The sequence below is a fragment of the Simochromis diagramma genome, unplaced genomic scaffold, assembly GCF_900408965.1.
Source record: "Simochromis diagramma unplaced genomic scaffold, fSimDia1.1 OVJJ01000603.1, whole genome shotgun sequence".
In the NCBI taxonomy this organism is placed as follows: Eukaryota; Metazoa; Chordata; class Actinopteri; order Cichliformes; family Cichlidae; genus Simochromis; species Simochromis diagramma.
Genome location: NW_024387414.1, coordinates 6,058,587 through 6,076,931, shown reverse-complemented (window position 1 = coordinate 6,076,931; position 18,345 = coordinate 6,058,587). Strand labels below are relative to the sequence as shown.

At 37.1% G+C, this 18,345-nt stretch overlaps 1 protein-coding gene across 1 annotated transcript; it reads right to left on the bottom strand.

The window, feature by feature from the left end:
* Positions 1 to 965: 965 nt before the first annotated feature.
* Positions 966 to 18,101, bottom strand: pnoca (prepronociceptin a). Its single transcript, XM_040011578.1, has 3 exons — positions 17,661 to 18,101; positions 4,638 to 4,768; positions 966 to 2,596 (listed from the first exon to the last, which is right to left on the bottom strand). The coding sequence occupies exons 2-3, from the start codon at positions 4,755 to 4,757 to the stop codon at positions 1,982 to 1,984; spliced, it is 735 nt and encodes a 244-aa protein (XP_039867512.1). The 5' UTR covers positions 4,758 to 4,768; positions 17,661 to 18,101; the 3' UTR covers positions 966 to 1,981.
* Positions 18,102 to 18,345: the final 244 nt, after the last annotated feature.

Below are 18,345 nucleotides of genomic sequence, written 5' to 3'. Positions count from 1 at the left end.
TAAATTGTCTATACAATAGTCCAGCCTTCTCATTCAGTTTCACATTTTTTCACACAAACAAGGGAGAGAAAAATTAAATACATGGCAACAAAGTTCTTTTGAGATTTCACACGTAATCAGGTTAAACTGGGATTTGTAAAGAGGTGAACCCATGTCCACTGTGTATGGGGGTCACACAGAATAATCATTCTTGTAATCAGCTTTTCTAAATGTATTTTTAACATGTTGCACTGCAAAGTAAAATGCCTCACATCCACTTTATTGGTGAATTTTCAGTCACGTGTCAAATTAATCTAAATACATATAAGATAGCCAGTGCCTTTTTATTTTATTTGTGTAATTATCTTTTAAATTTTAAAAGAAAGGAACCTTTTTGAGTTTTTAGTGGAAAATAACTGACTAAATTACTCCCACTAATTGTTAATAGTATATTTACATGTAATCTTTTCTTCATAAAACAGATTCATGCTTATCTCTGTGTGTTTCCTTGTTTTTAATTCACTTAATAATTAGATAACTCACATATTTTAAATACTACTTAGTTTAAGTAGAAAAACTTTGTGTAATAATCCATCTAATATGCTACGGGGAAAGTGCCGTGATTGACCAAAGAGGGAATCAATAAACTGTTCCTAAAAATAAAAATGTAGCAATAGCAGATTCATCCTGAATATGGGGCTTTTATTCCAGTTTGATTTTATGAAAAGCTCACAATGAAACTCTGGAAGGTCTAAATCATTTCCATCCATCTATATTGTTTACAGCTCCTCTCTCATTGGATCAGTATAAAGATTCTATTATTAAAGCTTATGGGTTAAAGCCATGGGCTACCACTAGATTACTTACATATATGCCTACTTGATAATTTAATAGAGAGACCAAATATTTTTTTCTGCTCTTCCAAAAAAAATGTAGTTTCAAATAGTCATCTGTCTTATAAAAACAAAGGAAAAAACACTTCAAGACACAGAATCAGTTGCTCCATGACAAGCCACGAAGGAAATATTAAACTATATTTATTGACATGTTTAAATCCAGCTATTTACAAGTTATAATAATGAGCAAGAAAAATATTCCACACTAGCACAGTTCAAGAACCCAACACTTTTTGTACACACTGGCGCTTCAAGAGCCAGTTATGTATGTTGCTCACTTGTACATGAAATAGCAATAGCCCTGTCTCAGGTGTATTTTGGCACAGTGATAAATCAACAGATTTGAGCTGATTTTTTTTTCCATTTATTTTCCACAAGTTACATACAGATTACTTTACATTACTGCTGACATTACCCAAACCATAAATTAAAAAAAAAAAATGATGTTGTCATTTTAAAGAGACTGACTTTTGCATTCTGCTCCAAGATAGTGGTATATTTAAGAGAGAGGAACTTACACATATTCAACATTAAGGATGCATGTACGCGTTTTAAGCATTACTGAAATAATACTAAAATTATTGGTTAAAATAATCATATAATACCTGGTAGCAGAACAGCAAGGATTATGCTACCTTTGTTGGTAATCTGACTGCCAGACTGTATAAAACAGTAAAATAAATCTACATTTTACTGTAAATCATTGCAGGACTACTATGGATTTTAAAAGTAAAAGCTTCCTTCAAAAGTAAAATGCCAATCAAATGAAACTGGTACATTCGATCAAGGGAACAGAATGGGAAGTCTGAAAAATGAAGAGTTTCAAGAGGTGGGAAACATGCCAGGTTATATGCAGTTTCAAAGGGCCTAAAACCTCCACTGGAGCATCAAACTGTATGAGTGTTCAAAGGAGAGTTTGATGACATAAATACGAGGAATGGGAAAATAGAATCAGCACTTCAAATATCTCAGAACATCAAGGAATTCCAACAGAAGTCTCCGATTATGGGCTTCATTTTGGTTACTTAGATTTAATAGGTTTGATGATGTCAGACAAACATTGACATGTTAGTGACCGGACTACAAAACAGATCAATGAAAAGACTTCAGACCTCATTCTGTTGAGTGAGGTCTTCTGACACACTGTTGAACTCAGTGGCCCGAGTGCTCATCCCCAGATACTGCTTCAGGAACTCACTGAAACGTTTTTGGTTGTTCCACTTGCGGGCTGACTTCCGAATACCAACAAAGCCCCCATACCTCTTCTGGTAGGATCTTCCTGGAGACATGAGTCTCCTGTGGCCGTGCCTCCCTTTTACAAAGCCACCAAACCTTTTGGAGATTAGCGCTTCATCTCCCTGCCCTGCTGCCACATCAGGGTCTCCTCCTTCCTGACCTTCCTCCTCCTCTGCATACTCATCCTCCAGGGACATCGCATTCTGGGAATTATAGGCAGTGTTGAGGTGATTTCCCTTCCCACCCAGATCCCTCTCCTCTGCATCAAGTCCATGGGTCACATGATCAACCCTCTGTAGTGCAATAGGAAGAAACAAACGTCCATTCATCTGCTCGTCCTCCCCAGGAAACAGAGCCTCCACCTCCTCCTGAGATCGTTTCCACACTGAACCACTTGGGGACAAGATTGGTGACAGCAGTGCTTCACGACAGAGGTCCCATGAGGAGGATGGGGAAACGCTGCTTTCGCACTCAATGAAACACACCTGACAAAGACAAAGACAGGAGATAATCTTAATTTCCCAGCTCCCAACAGAGGAGCTCTTTGTAACAGACAAAAGTTTGCACATAAGGTAATCTCTCAGATAAAAACACCAAAATAAATAATGCTGCTGCATTTAAAAAATTGATAAATAGAAGCATGCACATCACTAAATTCGTATTAGTTTTGATGGTAATGTAATATCAACCAAAGATGAATTACAGTGAAGACTGAAGGCATTCTCACAGTATTCTTGGCTGACAGTCACACACTTACATCATTTTACCAGTTTCCACTTGATATCTGAGTTTACTGATGCTGATTCCCAGACATACAACTGACAACACAGCTGAAGTCCACAAAATGAAAGGACAAGGTTTATGACCAGATCTGTTTATTTTTGGCAGAGCTGTTTATATCATCTCTTAACAAATATTAAAATGAATCATAGTCATTGGTTTGCGCCATACAAAACCATACACCTACTCATGCTGACACGCTAATGACACTGACTAACATAGACTATTTGATTACTAAATTGATACATTTTGGATGAAGCTGTGTCTCTCCCATTATGGCTCCTGAGAAATCCATGACACACAAAATTAGGAAATATAACTATTACATACAACTGAGAAACTGGAAAATGCAATGCATTGTTAGATGATTGGGTAATCTGAGTCCTGAACACGTCTATGCATTAAAAGCGTAGACATTTACACATGTGCTGCAGTATTAAAGCACCTGATTTGCTAGGGCTGCTTGAGTGGAAAGTCCTTAACTCGAAAAATGCCAAAATCAATAAGACAAAAGGACATTGATTAGATTTCTGCCCTTGTTATCACCTCTTTCTTCCACTTCAGCTGTTCAGTGGGCATTTGTGATGTGTCTGCCTGCCTGCCTGCCTGCCTGCCTGGGTGTCTGTCTCTCAAAGAACACTGGCATACACTAATTTCTAAGATACCCCTAAACTACTACATGTCAAGCACTAATGCTCACCTCAGCCCAAACCCTAAGCCTTAAATCACATCTTCACCGTTAAATAGGGAACCTGTTTTTCATCACCGAAGATGACATGTGTTGATGCAGTATGGATGCGGATCCATTCTGTAACTGGTATGCTGGTTTGTGTTACTGGACTGCATCTGTCAAAATAAGATTGAGGATTCGAACATGTAATGCATGAAATACTGAGGTGCTTGGAGGGCTGCAAGATTTCCAAGTGAAATTGAAAGAAATTGAACATTTAAATTAGCAAAGGAGTAAAAGGTGGTCAGCATAGCTTTAAATAACAATTTGTCTTTAAGCACTAGGCTCACTTGAGGTCCCTTTAAATACCACACCTGAGCTAAGTACCTAACACTAACAGTTTAAAAGGTTATGTTTTAAGCCATTTGGACTTGAATGTCTTCTAGTGTGCTCCCTGCCAAAATTGACTTAGAAGCAGACATGCCATTAAGTGGAGAAAAACAACCACCAGGCATAAACACGAAGAGAAACATACATCTATCCCCAGGAATCAATTAGCCACAACAAATTAAAACTCAAATGCCAAAAGGGTAGTTTGTTGAGTCAGTCAGTGAGGGAGCTGTTGAGAGGATGAGATAAATACAGGGAGGTGGAGTGAGGAGTTTCCACTTTATATTCACTAAATGAAAATAATACAAGTGAAGAGATTTATTTAGCGCTATATGTTAGCTGATTTATTAATGTGAGAGAAGACCAGTTTTGCCTTCATGACATATCTGCTGTGCATTATTATGTTATTAATATTTCATAGTTGATGTGTAGCAAAACTGAGCTTCATAGTAGTTTCATAATAAGATATTGTTGAAAAATTATTATGCATAATACCATCAACTACTGATTATATGGTTGATGGCAAATAATTAATAATTATTGATGTGAAAGTGAAGAATAGCAGCTACCTTTTAACTGCTCCCAGTTGACTCTTCTGTTGCCTTCACCTTTGTGACTATGGGTCACTCTTATAACCACAAGCGTGTGTGTGTGTTGATGTGTGTTGATGTGTGTTGAGCACTTACCATGGTGTTAAAACTGAGCTGTTTGGGCAGGATGTTGTTGCAAGACAAGCAGTCAGCCTGGCAGTCACTCTGTCCAGGATCACAGAGACAGAGCAGAAGCAGAGCCACCACAGTCTTCATGGTCCCACCTTCTGTTGCACAACAGGACAGAGCAAAGGCACGTGTTCAGTCCAAAACTTTGATACTGAACTAACTACATCTCGGGTAACTTACATTCTGTAGTGTTTGGTGAGTGTGTAATTTTCAAACACTATCTGTCTTTGCAGAATAGCAGAGTAATATACTTCTATGTAATATAACATCAAATTGCTATGAAAAGTAGTTTCAGCTAAATGTGCAGTGATTAAGTCCGTATCTTCTGATATGTCATGGTTTGCAATATTTTCTTGACACCAATAATAATTTCTGTGAGCCAAATAAAAATTGAAGAAAGGGACAAGGAAACAAATCCCTGCTGAAATCATAACTGTATGTCTATCAACGAAGTTTTGTTTATTTGTGGTGTCCTGCTACATTACCTATCAGGGTATCCAAAATCAAGCATGCAGTGTAGTCTTTAAAAAGCACTTTGTGCTTGTTAAGCCCACAATGTCATTTTCAATTAGCAGCATATTGTGTAGGCAGTATGAACACATGTTTTAAGCTAATGTGACAAGCTTGTTACAGAGTCCTTACTGTAACAGTTAGGGAGCAACATTGTCATAAATTTGGACTCGTGTTTCTGGCCACGAGGCAAATGTAATTGTAATATTCAGTCTCATTTAGCTCTGTTTTTTGTTTCAATAGTAGTTTTTTTTTTTTCTTACAAAGTCCTTGGGGAAATATAGCTCTGAAATTTCCCTCTAACTTCAGGTGCTAACTGTGTCTCTCTGACGCAGATATTGTACAAAGTATCCAACACATTTTTACAGGGTTTTCTATGGCAATATCTGCTATAGTTGATAATAGTATAATAAGAGAAGTTAGCATGAGACAAAGCTGTTTATTACTGTCATATTTTATAAATTAGATTGAGTTTTAGGTTGGGGTTTTTTTTACTTTCAAATATATTTTTGATGAGACCTTGGACTGAGCTTGCCAAGCTCATTATTCTAAATTCAGCTAAATACATTGACAAAAACCTCAGTAGGCAGTTGATGAGGGATGAGGGAGCACTGACTGCATCCCTCAGTCAATCTGCCTTCACCTCTGCCCATCCCCGAAAAAGTACAGGAGAAGTGGTTTTGTTTAGTTGAACAAGTTAGCCTGCCTCACTGACTCACTGACTCTTTAAGTTAGGATGTGTAGTTCCCATCATAGCTCTAAAATACCAGTCAATATAAAGCAATAGAGCTGAAGTAGCAGACAGATTTATGCACCTTTTCTTGCAGTCCCACACATTTCACTTGGTCTGTTCTATATTACAATCTGTGTTCTTTCTAATAGTGACACTTCTTTCTATGTATTATATCAATAATAATGTTGGTATTTCTTCTCAGTTTGGCATTATGGTAATGACAGTATTGATTTTTGAGCCGGAAATGATCATATTTGGATGAGAGGATAGTTATTTCCTGTAAGGACTGAAAGGTGCATTCACAGACTGCATGGATGCATTACATTTGACAATTAGTTTTAAAATAAACATTCAAGAATTACTAGAATGTCCTTGATGTCCTTGACCACACCACTACTGTTCTATCAACTGAGGTTAAGCCAGCCATTTGTGCAATTAGTGTCATTATGTCACACAAACATATAGCTACTATTCAATCATTAGTGTGCTAAATACTTTCAATTAATATCACAGTAATAATACATAGAACTGAAAGTCACTTTTAATACAAATTATTTTTTAAATAACATTTGAATTATTACTGATACTAATAGCTTGAACTGATACTAATAGCACGGTGGCACGGTGATTAGCACTATTGCCTCACAGCAAGAAGATCCTGAGTTCAATTTCACCATCAGGGGTCTTTCTGTGGGGAGTTTGCATGTTCTCCCCGTGTTTGCGTGGGTTCACCCCAGGCACTCCAGTTAGTTAGCAGTTAGTGGGGTTGGGTTAATTGGAAATAGGGGTGAATGTGAGTACAATTACTTGTCTTTGTCTATGTGTTAGCCCTGCGACAGACTGGCGACCTGTCCAGGGTGTACCCTGCCTCTCGCCCTAAGCCAGCTGAGATAGGCTCCAGCACCCCCGGGACCCCGAAAAAGGATAAGCGAATGGATGGCTGTTTTAAACTTTTACTAGCTTCTCATCAATGTGTGATTTGCACTAAATACTGTGTAGGGCAGACAAGAGTTCAAGAGGAAAAACAACACAGCCACATGAAAAAAAAAGAAATACTGAATGAGTCTAAGCGATAAATGAAACAGCATACAGACAGGGACAAAAACAAAATAAAACAGTTTGACCTTATTTTGGTAGGAAGAGTCTGGCAAGTCTGACGTCAGAAACACAATTACGGTTTTCGTCTCATTAAACAAACTCGTTAACTCCTTTAATTGATGCCTCAATAATGCCTCCAGCAACAAACTGAGTCATTGTTTCTTGATGACAAACAAATTTGAACTCATATGCACAAAACAGTGGAACACACACACTTACACGGCACACAAGCATACATGTCCACACTGTATCTGTACTTCAATACATTAAAACAGACAGTACTAAAATGCAACTTTAACGGCTGGTTTAAATTATCTTTTAAAACAGCTTAAAAATTTTTTAGAACTAATTTGTCTTCAGTGAAAAACTTTTTTAATATCTTAGAAATCTGGAATTTATTCAGGGTAATTAAAAAATGATAGAAATGTAATTGCAGTACAGTTCAGTCCAGTCTCTGACAACTCATGAAAAACAATAGCTCTGCAAAATTAATCAGCCTTCTCGTGTGCAAACAATAAAAGTGTGTGTCAAGTCTTTAATCTGATGGGAAAGAGGGCGGGTTTGCCAGTGAAGGACAAAAGAACATCACAGCTGTTTTAGGCAGGAATGTAAGACAGATGGCACTGGATTTAGACAAACAGCTTGTGCGCATTCATGTGGCCACAATACATCTCGTTCACCATCCTCCTGTCACTGAATCTGTCCCTGCTTGTTTTCCAAAAGCAAGAGGATAATGTGCAAAGATGGCCACATTTCTCTACTGAGATGTGGTCAGAAGAGGAAAACACAGGTGAGCCACATATCCTTAATTTAGCAGTGAGTGAAGATAATTAAAGACGTACTCTTTGTTAGATAAACTGGTTTTATCTCAGTTATCTCATTTATTCAGCCATTTGCATGGCAGCAACTCAGTGCATTTAGGCATGTAGACATGATCGGTGCAACCCGTTGAAGTTCAAACTGAGCATCAGAAAGGGAAAGTAAAGTGATCTTGAACGTGGCATGGTTGTTGGTTTATTTCCCAAGTGTTTGATCTACTGACATTTGACACAGCTATCTCTGGGGTTTACAGAGAATGGTCAGGAAAGAAAACCTATTCAGTCTAGATTAGATACATAATCCCTTCAGTGAGTTTTTGGCCTGCCCCGGTGTCTCTTCTGGGCTCTAGATAGACAAGATTTTTTTCAGTTTGACGTGCCTGGAAAACTTCCAAAGGCATTCAGAAGGCATTCTGATGAGAAGCCTGAATCAGATCAATTGGATCCTTTTGAAATCATAGCAGCAGCTTTACTTTAGGCTCTAGATGTCTCAGCTCCTCACCATACTGTATCTCTCAGGCTGAGTCAAGTCACACTAAAGGAAACTCCTTTCGCCCATTTAAATCTGCCACTTCATTCGTTTGGTCACTTCTTAGAGCCTATGACCACAGTTGAGGGTTTAAACGTAGATCGATCAATTTAATGTTTTTATCACAATTTCCAGTTACTGGTAGAATATTTCACTTTAGACTGACTGACCAACAGAACAGTCGCAGAGTTATACATCTATACATTACTACTTCAACTAAGTCAAATGTCTGTGTTTCAGAAAGGTTTAAAAGCTTTTTGTTCAGATGATTCCCTCTTTCACAAGTTTCAGACAAAATACTGCAACTGGCTAACCCTGTCAGAATAATATGATAAGTATTCTTAATTTTGTAAAAATTCAAATATGCTTGGGCAGCTGTCATTGGAGATGTAACGAGCAACCAGTGCTACACTTTAGGGAACAGATGACTATCCTATCTAGGCTAACTCTCTCACTGGCAAAGAACTAAGGCCCGATTTGCTATCCAGAATATACCAGAAGAGAACGAACACAGCCTGATAGCACTCACTGAGGATATTGGAGATATGTGTGCAAACAGAGGAGCCCTGAAGGTAGTATTTATCTATATTTGTCTTCTTTTCTAAATTGTTCAAAGCTCTGTAAAAATGAAGCACAGTGTGGATTTATTCTCAAGTCTGCCATGTTCTCTTGAGTGCCTGTAAGACTCAATTATTCTGCTTTTAATTAACTGATTAACCACTAAATAAACCAGTTAATTAAGTCATTACTGTGTGGCACTGTGCTGAGGCGCTACTGATGGATGTCTGCAGTCAAAATGAATAAGTCCAGCCCCCCGATGAAAGGAAATGCATTTCTCATTAGTGTCCAAACCTGTTATTTCTCACTGATTCTCAAATTGTGGGTCATAAAGTCAATGAAGGTCGGGGTGTGGCGAGCTAGGAATAATATGAAGTGAAGCTAAAACATTTTTAAGAGGAAATAAACACTGAATGGTTGTTTCAGCAACCTCTATGTAATTAAAAATGTAATGGTATGCATTTTCTTTCATTTTCTATAATAAATAAATATATTTTGACACAGGAACATAAGTTTGTACTTTGAAAATATGTGTGTACATTTATTTAACTCTATAATCTTCAGAATCTTATAAATTACATCGAGGAAACTAGAAATAAGTGCTGTTAAGGTTAAAGAAGGTTAAAGAAAGGCTTAACTGTATATTCCAGTCTAATTTCTGGTCTTGTCATCCAGCCACATACACCTCACTATAAGGACAGCCCTCAGAAATTCTCAAACTATCTCACATCGTATTATCGACTGTTTCCACCAGTGTTTCTCCCCATTATTGCCATTTTCTCATCAAGAATAGGAAATAAAAAATAAATTACTCCCAGCCTGAAGTACGGCTTAAAGCCGGATTATTTACGCGTGGCTGATCGGGGAGCAATGTGCATCCGTCTTGGAGTGCATCTTTTTTTAAAAGCAAAGCTGCAGATTATCGGGTAACTTATGTAAAGACCACAGTATTGCCAAATTTGCGTCAGTGCACCACGTCAGGGTCTCCGTTCGGCTGTAACTTTCCTCACTTTTTGTTTCCTCTGTGATGCCAGACACACTGTAGATGTGCATATGCACAAATGGCATTACGAGGCTGTGTGAGTTTAACTGTTGTCTGCCAAATGATGATGCGATGCTGATGATATGATTGCAATGACTCTGTTGTGTGGTAATGGCTGGCTCTGAGTCTCTACTACAGACAATGCTCACTTTATGAACTGATGTGACAACCGCCACTTGATTTTAAACGTGAAAATTTGACTTGAGGAAGATGATGGACCATAAGTATAAAGGGGCAGCAAAATTGTATGAGTATAAAACAGATTACTATCCTCAGTGCATAGAGAGTTCGTGCAAATCCAAGTGTCACAAGCTACCTCTCTAATATAATTTTCTTAGCCTGCCTTGAATTTCCCCCGTCTTATCTTTCTTTAACTTACTCTGCTACTTCACCGGCTGCTTTTATTGTAAGAAAAAAAAAAGGAAAAAAAAGCGCACAGGTGCAAAACAAAGTGGAAGTGAATAGTTTCATCATGTTTTATTATTTCATTCTACATATGTAAATTTATTATATTTATGTTTATAAACAGTGTTGGTCAAGTTACTTGAAAAAAGTAATCAGTAACTAATTACTGATTACTTCCTCCAAAAAGTAATCCCATTACTTTACTGATTACTTATTTTCAAAAGTAATTAATTACTTAGTTACTTTTTAAAAACACGATTTACAACCTGAATAGGTGATAAAGCGATAGATCTTTCAGCCCAATTCTACTTTTTCTACATAATCCATCATACAAAATGTAATCAAATGGAAAGGTCTCTTTTTTAAACTTGTTTTATTAGTTTTAATCTTTTAACTTTATGCATCAAGCAAAAATTTAATTATATGCACCATTCTCTGACTGGAAGAAATTTGTTTAATATTTAAACCTATTTTCTGCACATTCCAGCACATAAAATATTTTTTTTGTGTGTGTTTACACTCAGTCTTTCAAATAGATGCAAGTAAAACACATCAGAAAATAAATAAAGTCAAAGACTAGCGGTCCTTTTGCTCTATTTTCACCTGTAAAGCAGGAGTCGGGTAGGCGGAGGTTTACCCTGGTGCAGGTGTGCCGCAGCGGTCAGAGGAAGAATCCGCGAGTTTCTCTGTGAATTTCCCATTACGTCGTAGCGCACTCGGTGCTTGCTCGGAAGTTTAGGGGTTTTTTTCACTGTAAAAAGAAGTTTTCTTCCCACGCACGATGGACACTAATGTTTTTGTCACTTTTTATGGAATCAAACTCAAAGTAAGGTCAGTACTTCCACACTTTAAACGCTGCACGCTCATACTCTCTCCCGCACTCGATATATTATCCATTGTTGCTCTGTACACAGCTGTTTTCACGAACGTCGCACTGGCTTACGTCACTGTCATGAGACATTCTCGCAAAAAAATCACAGTTTTAGTAACGCAGTAACGCAGCGTTCCTACGGGAAAGTAACGGTAATCTAATTGCCGTTTTTGCAATAGTAATCCCTTACTTTACTCGTTACTTGAAAAAAGTAATCTGATTACAGTAACGCGTTACTGCCCATCTCTGTTTATAAATATATGAATCTTAGGCATGTAGACATAGTGAAAATAACCTGATGAATTTTAAGCTCTTGTTAAGAATGAGGAAAAAAAGATTATTCTGTATGTGCTGAACTTAGAACTGCTGATCTACTGAGAAAATGGTGTGAAAAAGCAAAACTGTCCAGTGAGCAGCAATTCTCTGGGTGAAATTGCATTGATGATGTCAGAGGAGAATGGCCAGACTGCTTTGAGCTGAGATGAAGGCAATACAAACTCAAATAACTTGCCATTACAACCAAGCACAAGAGCAAAAGAGCATCTCTAAGCCCACAACACATCAAGCTTTGAAGCTGAGAGCAACAGAAGACCACAGCAGGTATCAATACTGTCAGCTGAGAAGAGGCAACTGAGGCTACAGTTCATACAGGCAAAGCTGGAGAACAGAAGACTGGAAGAATGTTAGCTGGGCTGATAAATCTCAAACTCTGCTGCAACATTTGGATTGTACGGTCAGAATTTGGAGTAAGCATGGAACCATCCTGCCTTGTATCAGGTTCATCCCTTTACAGCCACAGTGTACCCATCTTCTGATGGCTGCTTCCAGCAGGATAACGTGCCATGTCACGAGGCTTAATTCATGGATGGATGGCTTATCACATCATCGATGTGAAGCTGACGAATCTACAGCAACTGTGTGACACTATTATGTCAATATAGACCAAAATCTCAGAGGAATGTTGAATTTCTCCTAAGGGACAATAAAGTATATTTTAAAAATAGTAACTGGTGTAATATGTCACGTTAAATTTTCATGCAACGCGTGCTTAAAGCATTTTTTTTTTTTTACACTCTTCTGAATCCTTAGTTATGTACAGATTATTTTATGGGCTAATTCAGCTCAGACGACTTCTTCATAAGGAGTAAAATCCTTCCAACTCTTGCAGGAGTGAGGACGAGCAATTTTAAAGAAATATTAAATAACTGGAGTGAAATCACGATGTTGGTTTTATAAGCTGATGAGTCGATTTGACAGGTAATTAAATGTTATTTAGTCTTCTGCCTGCAGCCAGAGTACATTTTCTGTCAGAAAAGAGACTGTGAGTGACAACCTGTCCCAGGCCCACTCAAAATACATTGTGCTCTTTGTTGTAATATTGATGTCTAACTGGCAAAATGGCAGTGTGGTCATTGACGTGACACGTTTCAGGAGAGCAAATAAATCTTGCACATCAATACATGATTCTTCCTTATGCCTACGAGCACTCTTATACTCCCCTGTTATCAACTCTTCTTTTCTTTTAAGACGCCGTTTCAGTGTCTTTTGTTCTTTTCACACTTTATGCTGCTATTTTTTTTCACTTGCACTGTTTTGTTTCCCACCAAAACAAGACAACATTTCTACTACAACCTCTTACTTTTTCTGCATGTATGTCTCAGTATCAATGTTCCAAAAGCTATAACTCATCTGTGTGAAAAACAAGGTTTAACACTAAGTTATTTCTTTAAACGTTCTCTTTCGTGGTCAGAGGTCATGTCAGTTGCACCATTACTCATACAGTTTGGTGATTGATGCATCTGTGATTCGATAAATCTCAGATTTGAGGAAACATTTAGAAAAAGACCTCAAGTTTTGTTTTATTTGGTTTTTGGGGGGGAGGGGGTCATGTTCCCTGTCAATCAGACTGAGTGTGACGTAGCAGCTAAAGCCATTAACAGCAGACACGCTAAGCTAAATCAATTTCCTTTCTCAATGCATCTAATCACCTGAAGTCAATTGACGTTGTAGAGGTGACTGACACATACTTACACAGAGGTCACACCAGACTGGTTTCCCAATGATTTTTCTTGTTATTATTGCACTTTTTTCAAGTTATTACAGAGATTCACTGACAGATGACTGAAATGAACAGGTCAAGTTGTGGCTCAGACTGCACGCCCTATCACCAAATTTCCTCAGTAAATTACTAACTCCTGATTTGGAACATGGATATGCCAGACATAATTTCCCTTGAACTTAATTTACACTTTGATCTGTAAAGTCAAAGCTGTAGATCAAGTTCCTTCAGAACCAGATTTTTTTCCCTCTTTCACTGCCTACCGATTTACTACAGCATGATGCCTTTCACAGTAATTTGTAGTAGTAGTTTGAAAAGTTTTAAAAATCGAAATGTTAAAATGATTTGTTAATAAGTTTAACAAATGTTTATCATTTGTTAATAATAAAAAAAATTACTGTATAGTGTTTACCTGTTTATTTATTCATTTTTAATCTTTTCTTGTTCTATATTATTATGACTATGTTAATTTATTTACAAGATTAATTAAAATCTGACAGATTCAAAAGGTATAACAGGCTGCAGGAGGTGATTGAGGTGGATATGAGACATACAAAGCACTCAGCTTTCTTGTAAAAAAACATTTTTCACATCCTGCCTCCCATCACTGGCTAGTATTAGGCAACAAATATAAAAATAAATAATTTTGCCTGAGGCTTGTACGTCATGCATAATAGCATAGAAACGTATCATGTTTCAAATCTTCCCCATATCAAAATGTAGCAGCAACAGATGTAGCAGGAACTACAAGTAAATATTGCAATGCAAGATTGAATAGTAAATATATTAACAATTATTTGTTGCTTGCCAAATGCACTAATGATCAAAGCTTTGTCGTTGCCGTAATAGATATAAAAAAAAATCTAATTGCATTTATGCCTTTCTGCTCTTGCAATTTAGTTTGAGGAAGCATGCAATTTCAAGGGAGTAGGCTCATCATTTGCCACTAAGAAGGTCACATCCAGGTCTTTTAATATATCCACGTGTTAAGACAGAGGGAAAGTATGGAGACTGTATCTAGACAGCAATAATCATGACTTCTAGTTTTTTTCTTGAGTAGATATCGAAGAAATTAAGTAACCTTAAGCAGGGTTTTCTTGCTCAACAGACTGTATCTGACATGAATCATTTCTATTTGGTGTTGAAACAGAGGGGAAAAGTGGAACACAGCAAGACGATAAGGAGAGGGGTCTGTGAAAGGATAGATAAGCATAAAAGGATGGCTGGAGATCCTGCTGTGTTAGGAACATTGCATCTTTGGATTAAGTCCACACGTTCACAGGCAGTTCAATGCTGCTGTCAGAGATGTGTACCCCGCCACTATGCCGTGTGACCTGTGATCCAGCAATCATTTCCTCATTCCATTTTTCCCTTTCTACCCTAAATGAGAATGTTTTGTGAGTGTTAACGACGTGTATCCATATAGAATAGAATAGAATAGAATAGAAAAGAATTAGAAAATAACATGTACAACAAAATTGTAGGTTCTTCACACAAACTGTGCTGGAATAAAATATATATATCTCACTATAAAAAATAATGATATTGTGGAATGTATTTAGTGATAGGAAGAGAACTGTGGATTAGAAGGGATTTACAAGCCAGGAGAAGCATTATATTTGATGCATTTGGCTGAAGGCGTGAGTTGAAAATAGTTCCAATAGGGATAAGAAATGTAAGAAATTTTCTTGTCTGAATAAAAACTTGCAGAAAACTTGAGAAATTAAACTTGCAAGACAAGTTATGTCATGAACAAAAAAGCTCAGAGCTCCGTGAGTGAGCCTTCTTTTGTCTCTTTGGATTGATTCTACAATGTTTAAGATAGCTGTCTTAGACATTTCAAACATTTTGTTTGCAATTACAGTTTGTTTTGAAATCCCATCTCTCTCACTATCTCTCATTGTCACTTTGGCAGTGTTTGTCAGGTTGTCTGCAGGTACACAATGAAATCGCCCACAAAATGAAAGGATGTTCATCACTACAAGATTATGTGTTTCACAATGGTACAACTGAGCTACAATATAAACCTCATTTTGCATCCATCAGTATCTCTGAATACAAAAGCGTGTTTACCTTAAACCACCCACAGCAAATCCTCAACTTCTTTTCAAAGTATTCCTCAAAATGTAAGCATTACATTTTTATAGTGTTATTTAGTGTTCATGCAGCCTCACCAAAGACATTCCTTATCTGGTTTTATTCAGTCAACGCAAAACACCTGCAACGAGACAGCTATAGGAACATCTTCTACCCTGATCTCTTGTACCCACAGGAAATTTTGCTGTGAAGTGTAAGAAAGCAGACGCTTCTTTATTATTATTTTTATTCTTTTTAATAGCACTGTCTGTAAACATATTCCTGAAGATGAATATAAACTGACACAAGACCAAGGATTTACAGTTGTTAAAAAGGTCTTTAAACAAAAGTTTACTACAGAAAATTCCATCATCAGTGTTGCCTTTGTTTAAACAATTTCTTTGAAGGTCAAAGGAAAAGTGTGCCCCAGGCTAAATATAACCTTAGGCTAATTATTAATATGAAAAAAGATATATTCAAATTTGTTATTGACTTTATAAAGGTTTTTTTTTAAGAGATTGAATAAATGCAGCTCTTAGTAATCAGTTTATTAAATGCCTAAAGGCACAGGAAGAATAATATTAATAAACTATGTAAGAAGGAGGCTGCTGCTATTTCTACTTCTACAGGTATTAGTACTACTAGTGCAAATAAATGACAGAAAAATAAGATTCATGTTTAAAATTGATTGATTAATAATTAGTTACAATGATTAATAGTAAATTAATTATTACATTTATTAGTTCGACAACATGATTCATTAATTAAAGAAAATTAAAAACTATAATGGATGATGTATGTGTCATCAAATTGTCATTTGATAAATCTGATAGAAGATCCAACCATTTTAATCAATCCTATTAGCTTGATTCATTACTCCAGCTCTTGAACGGGGTAATAAAGAGCATTGAAGTCTGGAGCAAAACGATGGGCCAGATGTGTCCAGGTGCCTTAGATGTCAATAAAATCTATTTATATTACTTAATTGAACCTTTTAGTCTCTATATTTTATAAAGGGAGCTGAACAGCTGGTTCTGAATGACAACAAACAAAACAAGCTTGAGACTTATTCACAGTTGTTGTCAGTAAAACCCTTGATTTCTGAGCCGCTACCTTTTAAAGTAGCAATGTTCATTCCAAATTACACCAGTGACTCAAAATAAGCTGAGAGCAGTCTATAAGTATCTACTACATGAGAGCTCATACTGGTTAATGTTCATGTAATTGTTTTGGTCATAATTAACCCAAAGTATTTTTACTTTAATGAAGAATGTGGCAGAAGCTGTCATTAAAAACAACATAACCTTCAGGCAACTGCGTCAAAAAAAAATCTAAAAATATTCCTCTGATGAAGGGAGTTCTGCAAAATCTTACCCTCATTAGGCAACATGAGCTCATCCAAATTACCTTTCATTACTTCAGATGAACCCAAACAACATATCCCTGCAAAGAGTCCCCTTTCATTCCTGGATCCTATCAGCTGTGAATCAGAGCTTGATGATTAATGACAAATCATGACCAGCAATTTATGACCTTTCTATCTGCTACCTGCCAATGTGCTTACAAATTAAAATGCATGTGTACTCCTCAGATGCAGCCTCTTCACGTCATGCTCTGTGTTCTGTACATAACTTTCTGCTTTTTAATCAACACTAATAGCTAACTTCTTAATCATACATATTAAGGAACATTGAGGTCTGTAGCTGCTCTTTAAGAGCAGATGCATTGACTCTATTGAACACAAAGTGTTTAACCTGAGGTACTGTGTTAACTCACACTGTCACTTACAGTTTGAGATATTTTTTATATTTTTTTTTTCAGTGAGATTAAGCTCAAATGTCAGAAGGTAACGACACAGAAGTAATTATTACTCAGTAATTATTAAAGTAATTATCCTGGGAGACTCCAGCAGGTGTGGGTGACAGAGTAGCAATGAAGACACGTACTGACTGGGATAATAAAGCTTTACTCTTAAAAAGGACTCACTGGTTTCTTCTTTCTCCTGTTTATCTTGTATTTTCTGCTAAATTTAGATTTCATTGTTATCTTTTGGGCTGTCTAAACAGGGCTTGCAATGCAACATCACTCACCCTTAAAGGAACTAAGACGAGTCAAATGAATGTAAATGTATAGTTTCTATGGGGTTTCTTCAACAATACACACAACAAACGGTTAGTGCATGACAATACTGAGAAAACTACAAAGGAAAAAATTCTTTATATAAAGGTCAGAGGTCAAGCAGTTTCTTTTCCTCCTGTACTACTCCCTCCTGCTCGCCAAGGATTCCTTACCTGTTCTGGGGCTGCCAATAGGAGGTCCCTTGGGTGAATGCAGTTTGTCAGCGTATGATTCCTTTCTTCTGTCTCAGTGTGGTGTTTCTGGCTACGTGGAGGCTGGAGGCAGCTGCTCTTATAGGGACCCACCCCTCCACTTCAACCTCCTCCTTCTGCTGTCTCTCTTTCTCTCTCACTCTCTTTCTTTCAAAAATCCCTCTTTCATTACTTAGAGAGAGAGAGGGATGGACAAGGGAGGAGGAGGCAGAAGATGGGGGAGCAAGGAGGAGTCAGGAGGTAGAAGCAGGGCTGCAAGGAGAAGACGAAGATAGACGAGAGATGGTAGATTAAAAAAAAACAAATGGACAACGTGTGTGGAAAGATGGAGAGGCAAACAAAGCTGAGAAGAAGGGAGAAAGACGTAAAGAGGAAGGACGGAAGACATATGTCTGCTGTGTTGTCATTTTCAGATAATTGACGTCAATACATTTAAATACTAATAAAACAGAAAATACTAATACATTTAACTCAAAGATTAAAAAGATATAATATTCTTCTTTCAAAAGGTATTCTACAGTTATTTGATACTATAATTACAACTACTACTGCTTCATTAAAAAAATACATAAATAAAAAGTTCATTTCAAAAGTTTAATTGCTGGGTGCTTGAGGCATCTTGTGTGACAGAGGGCTCATCCTTGGT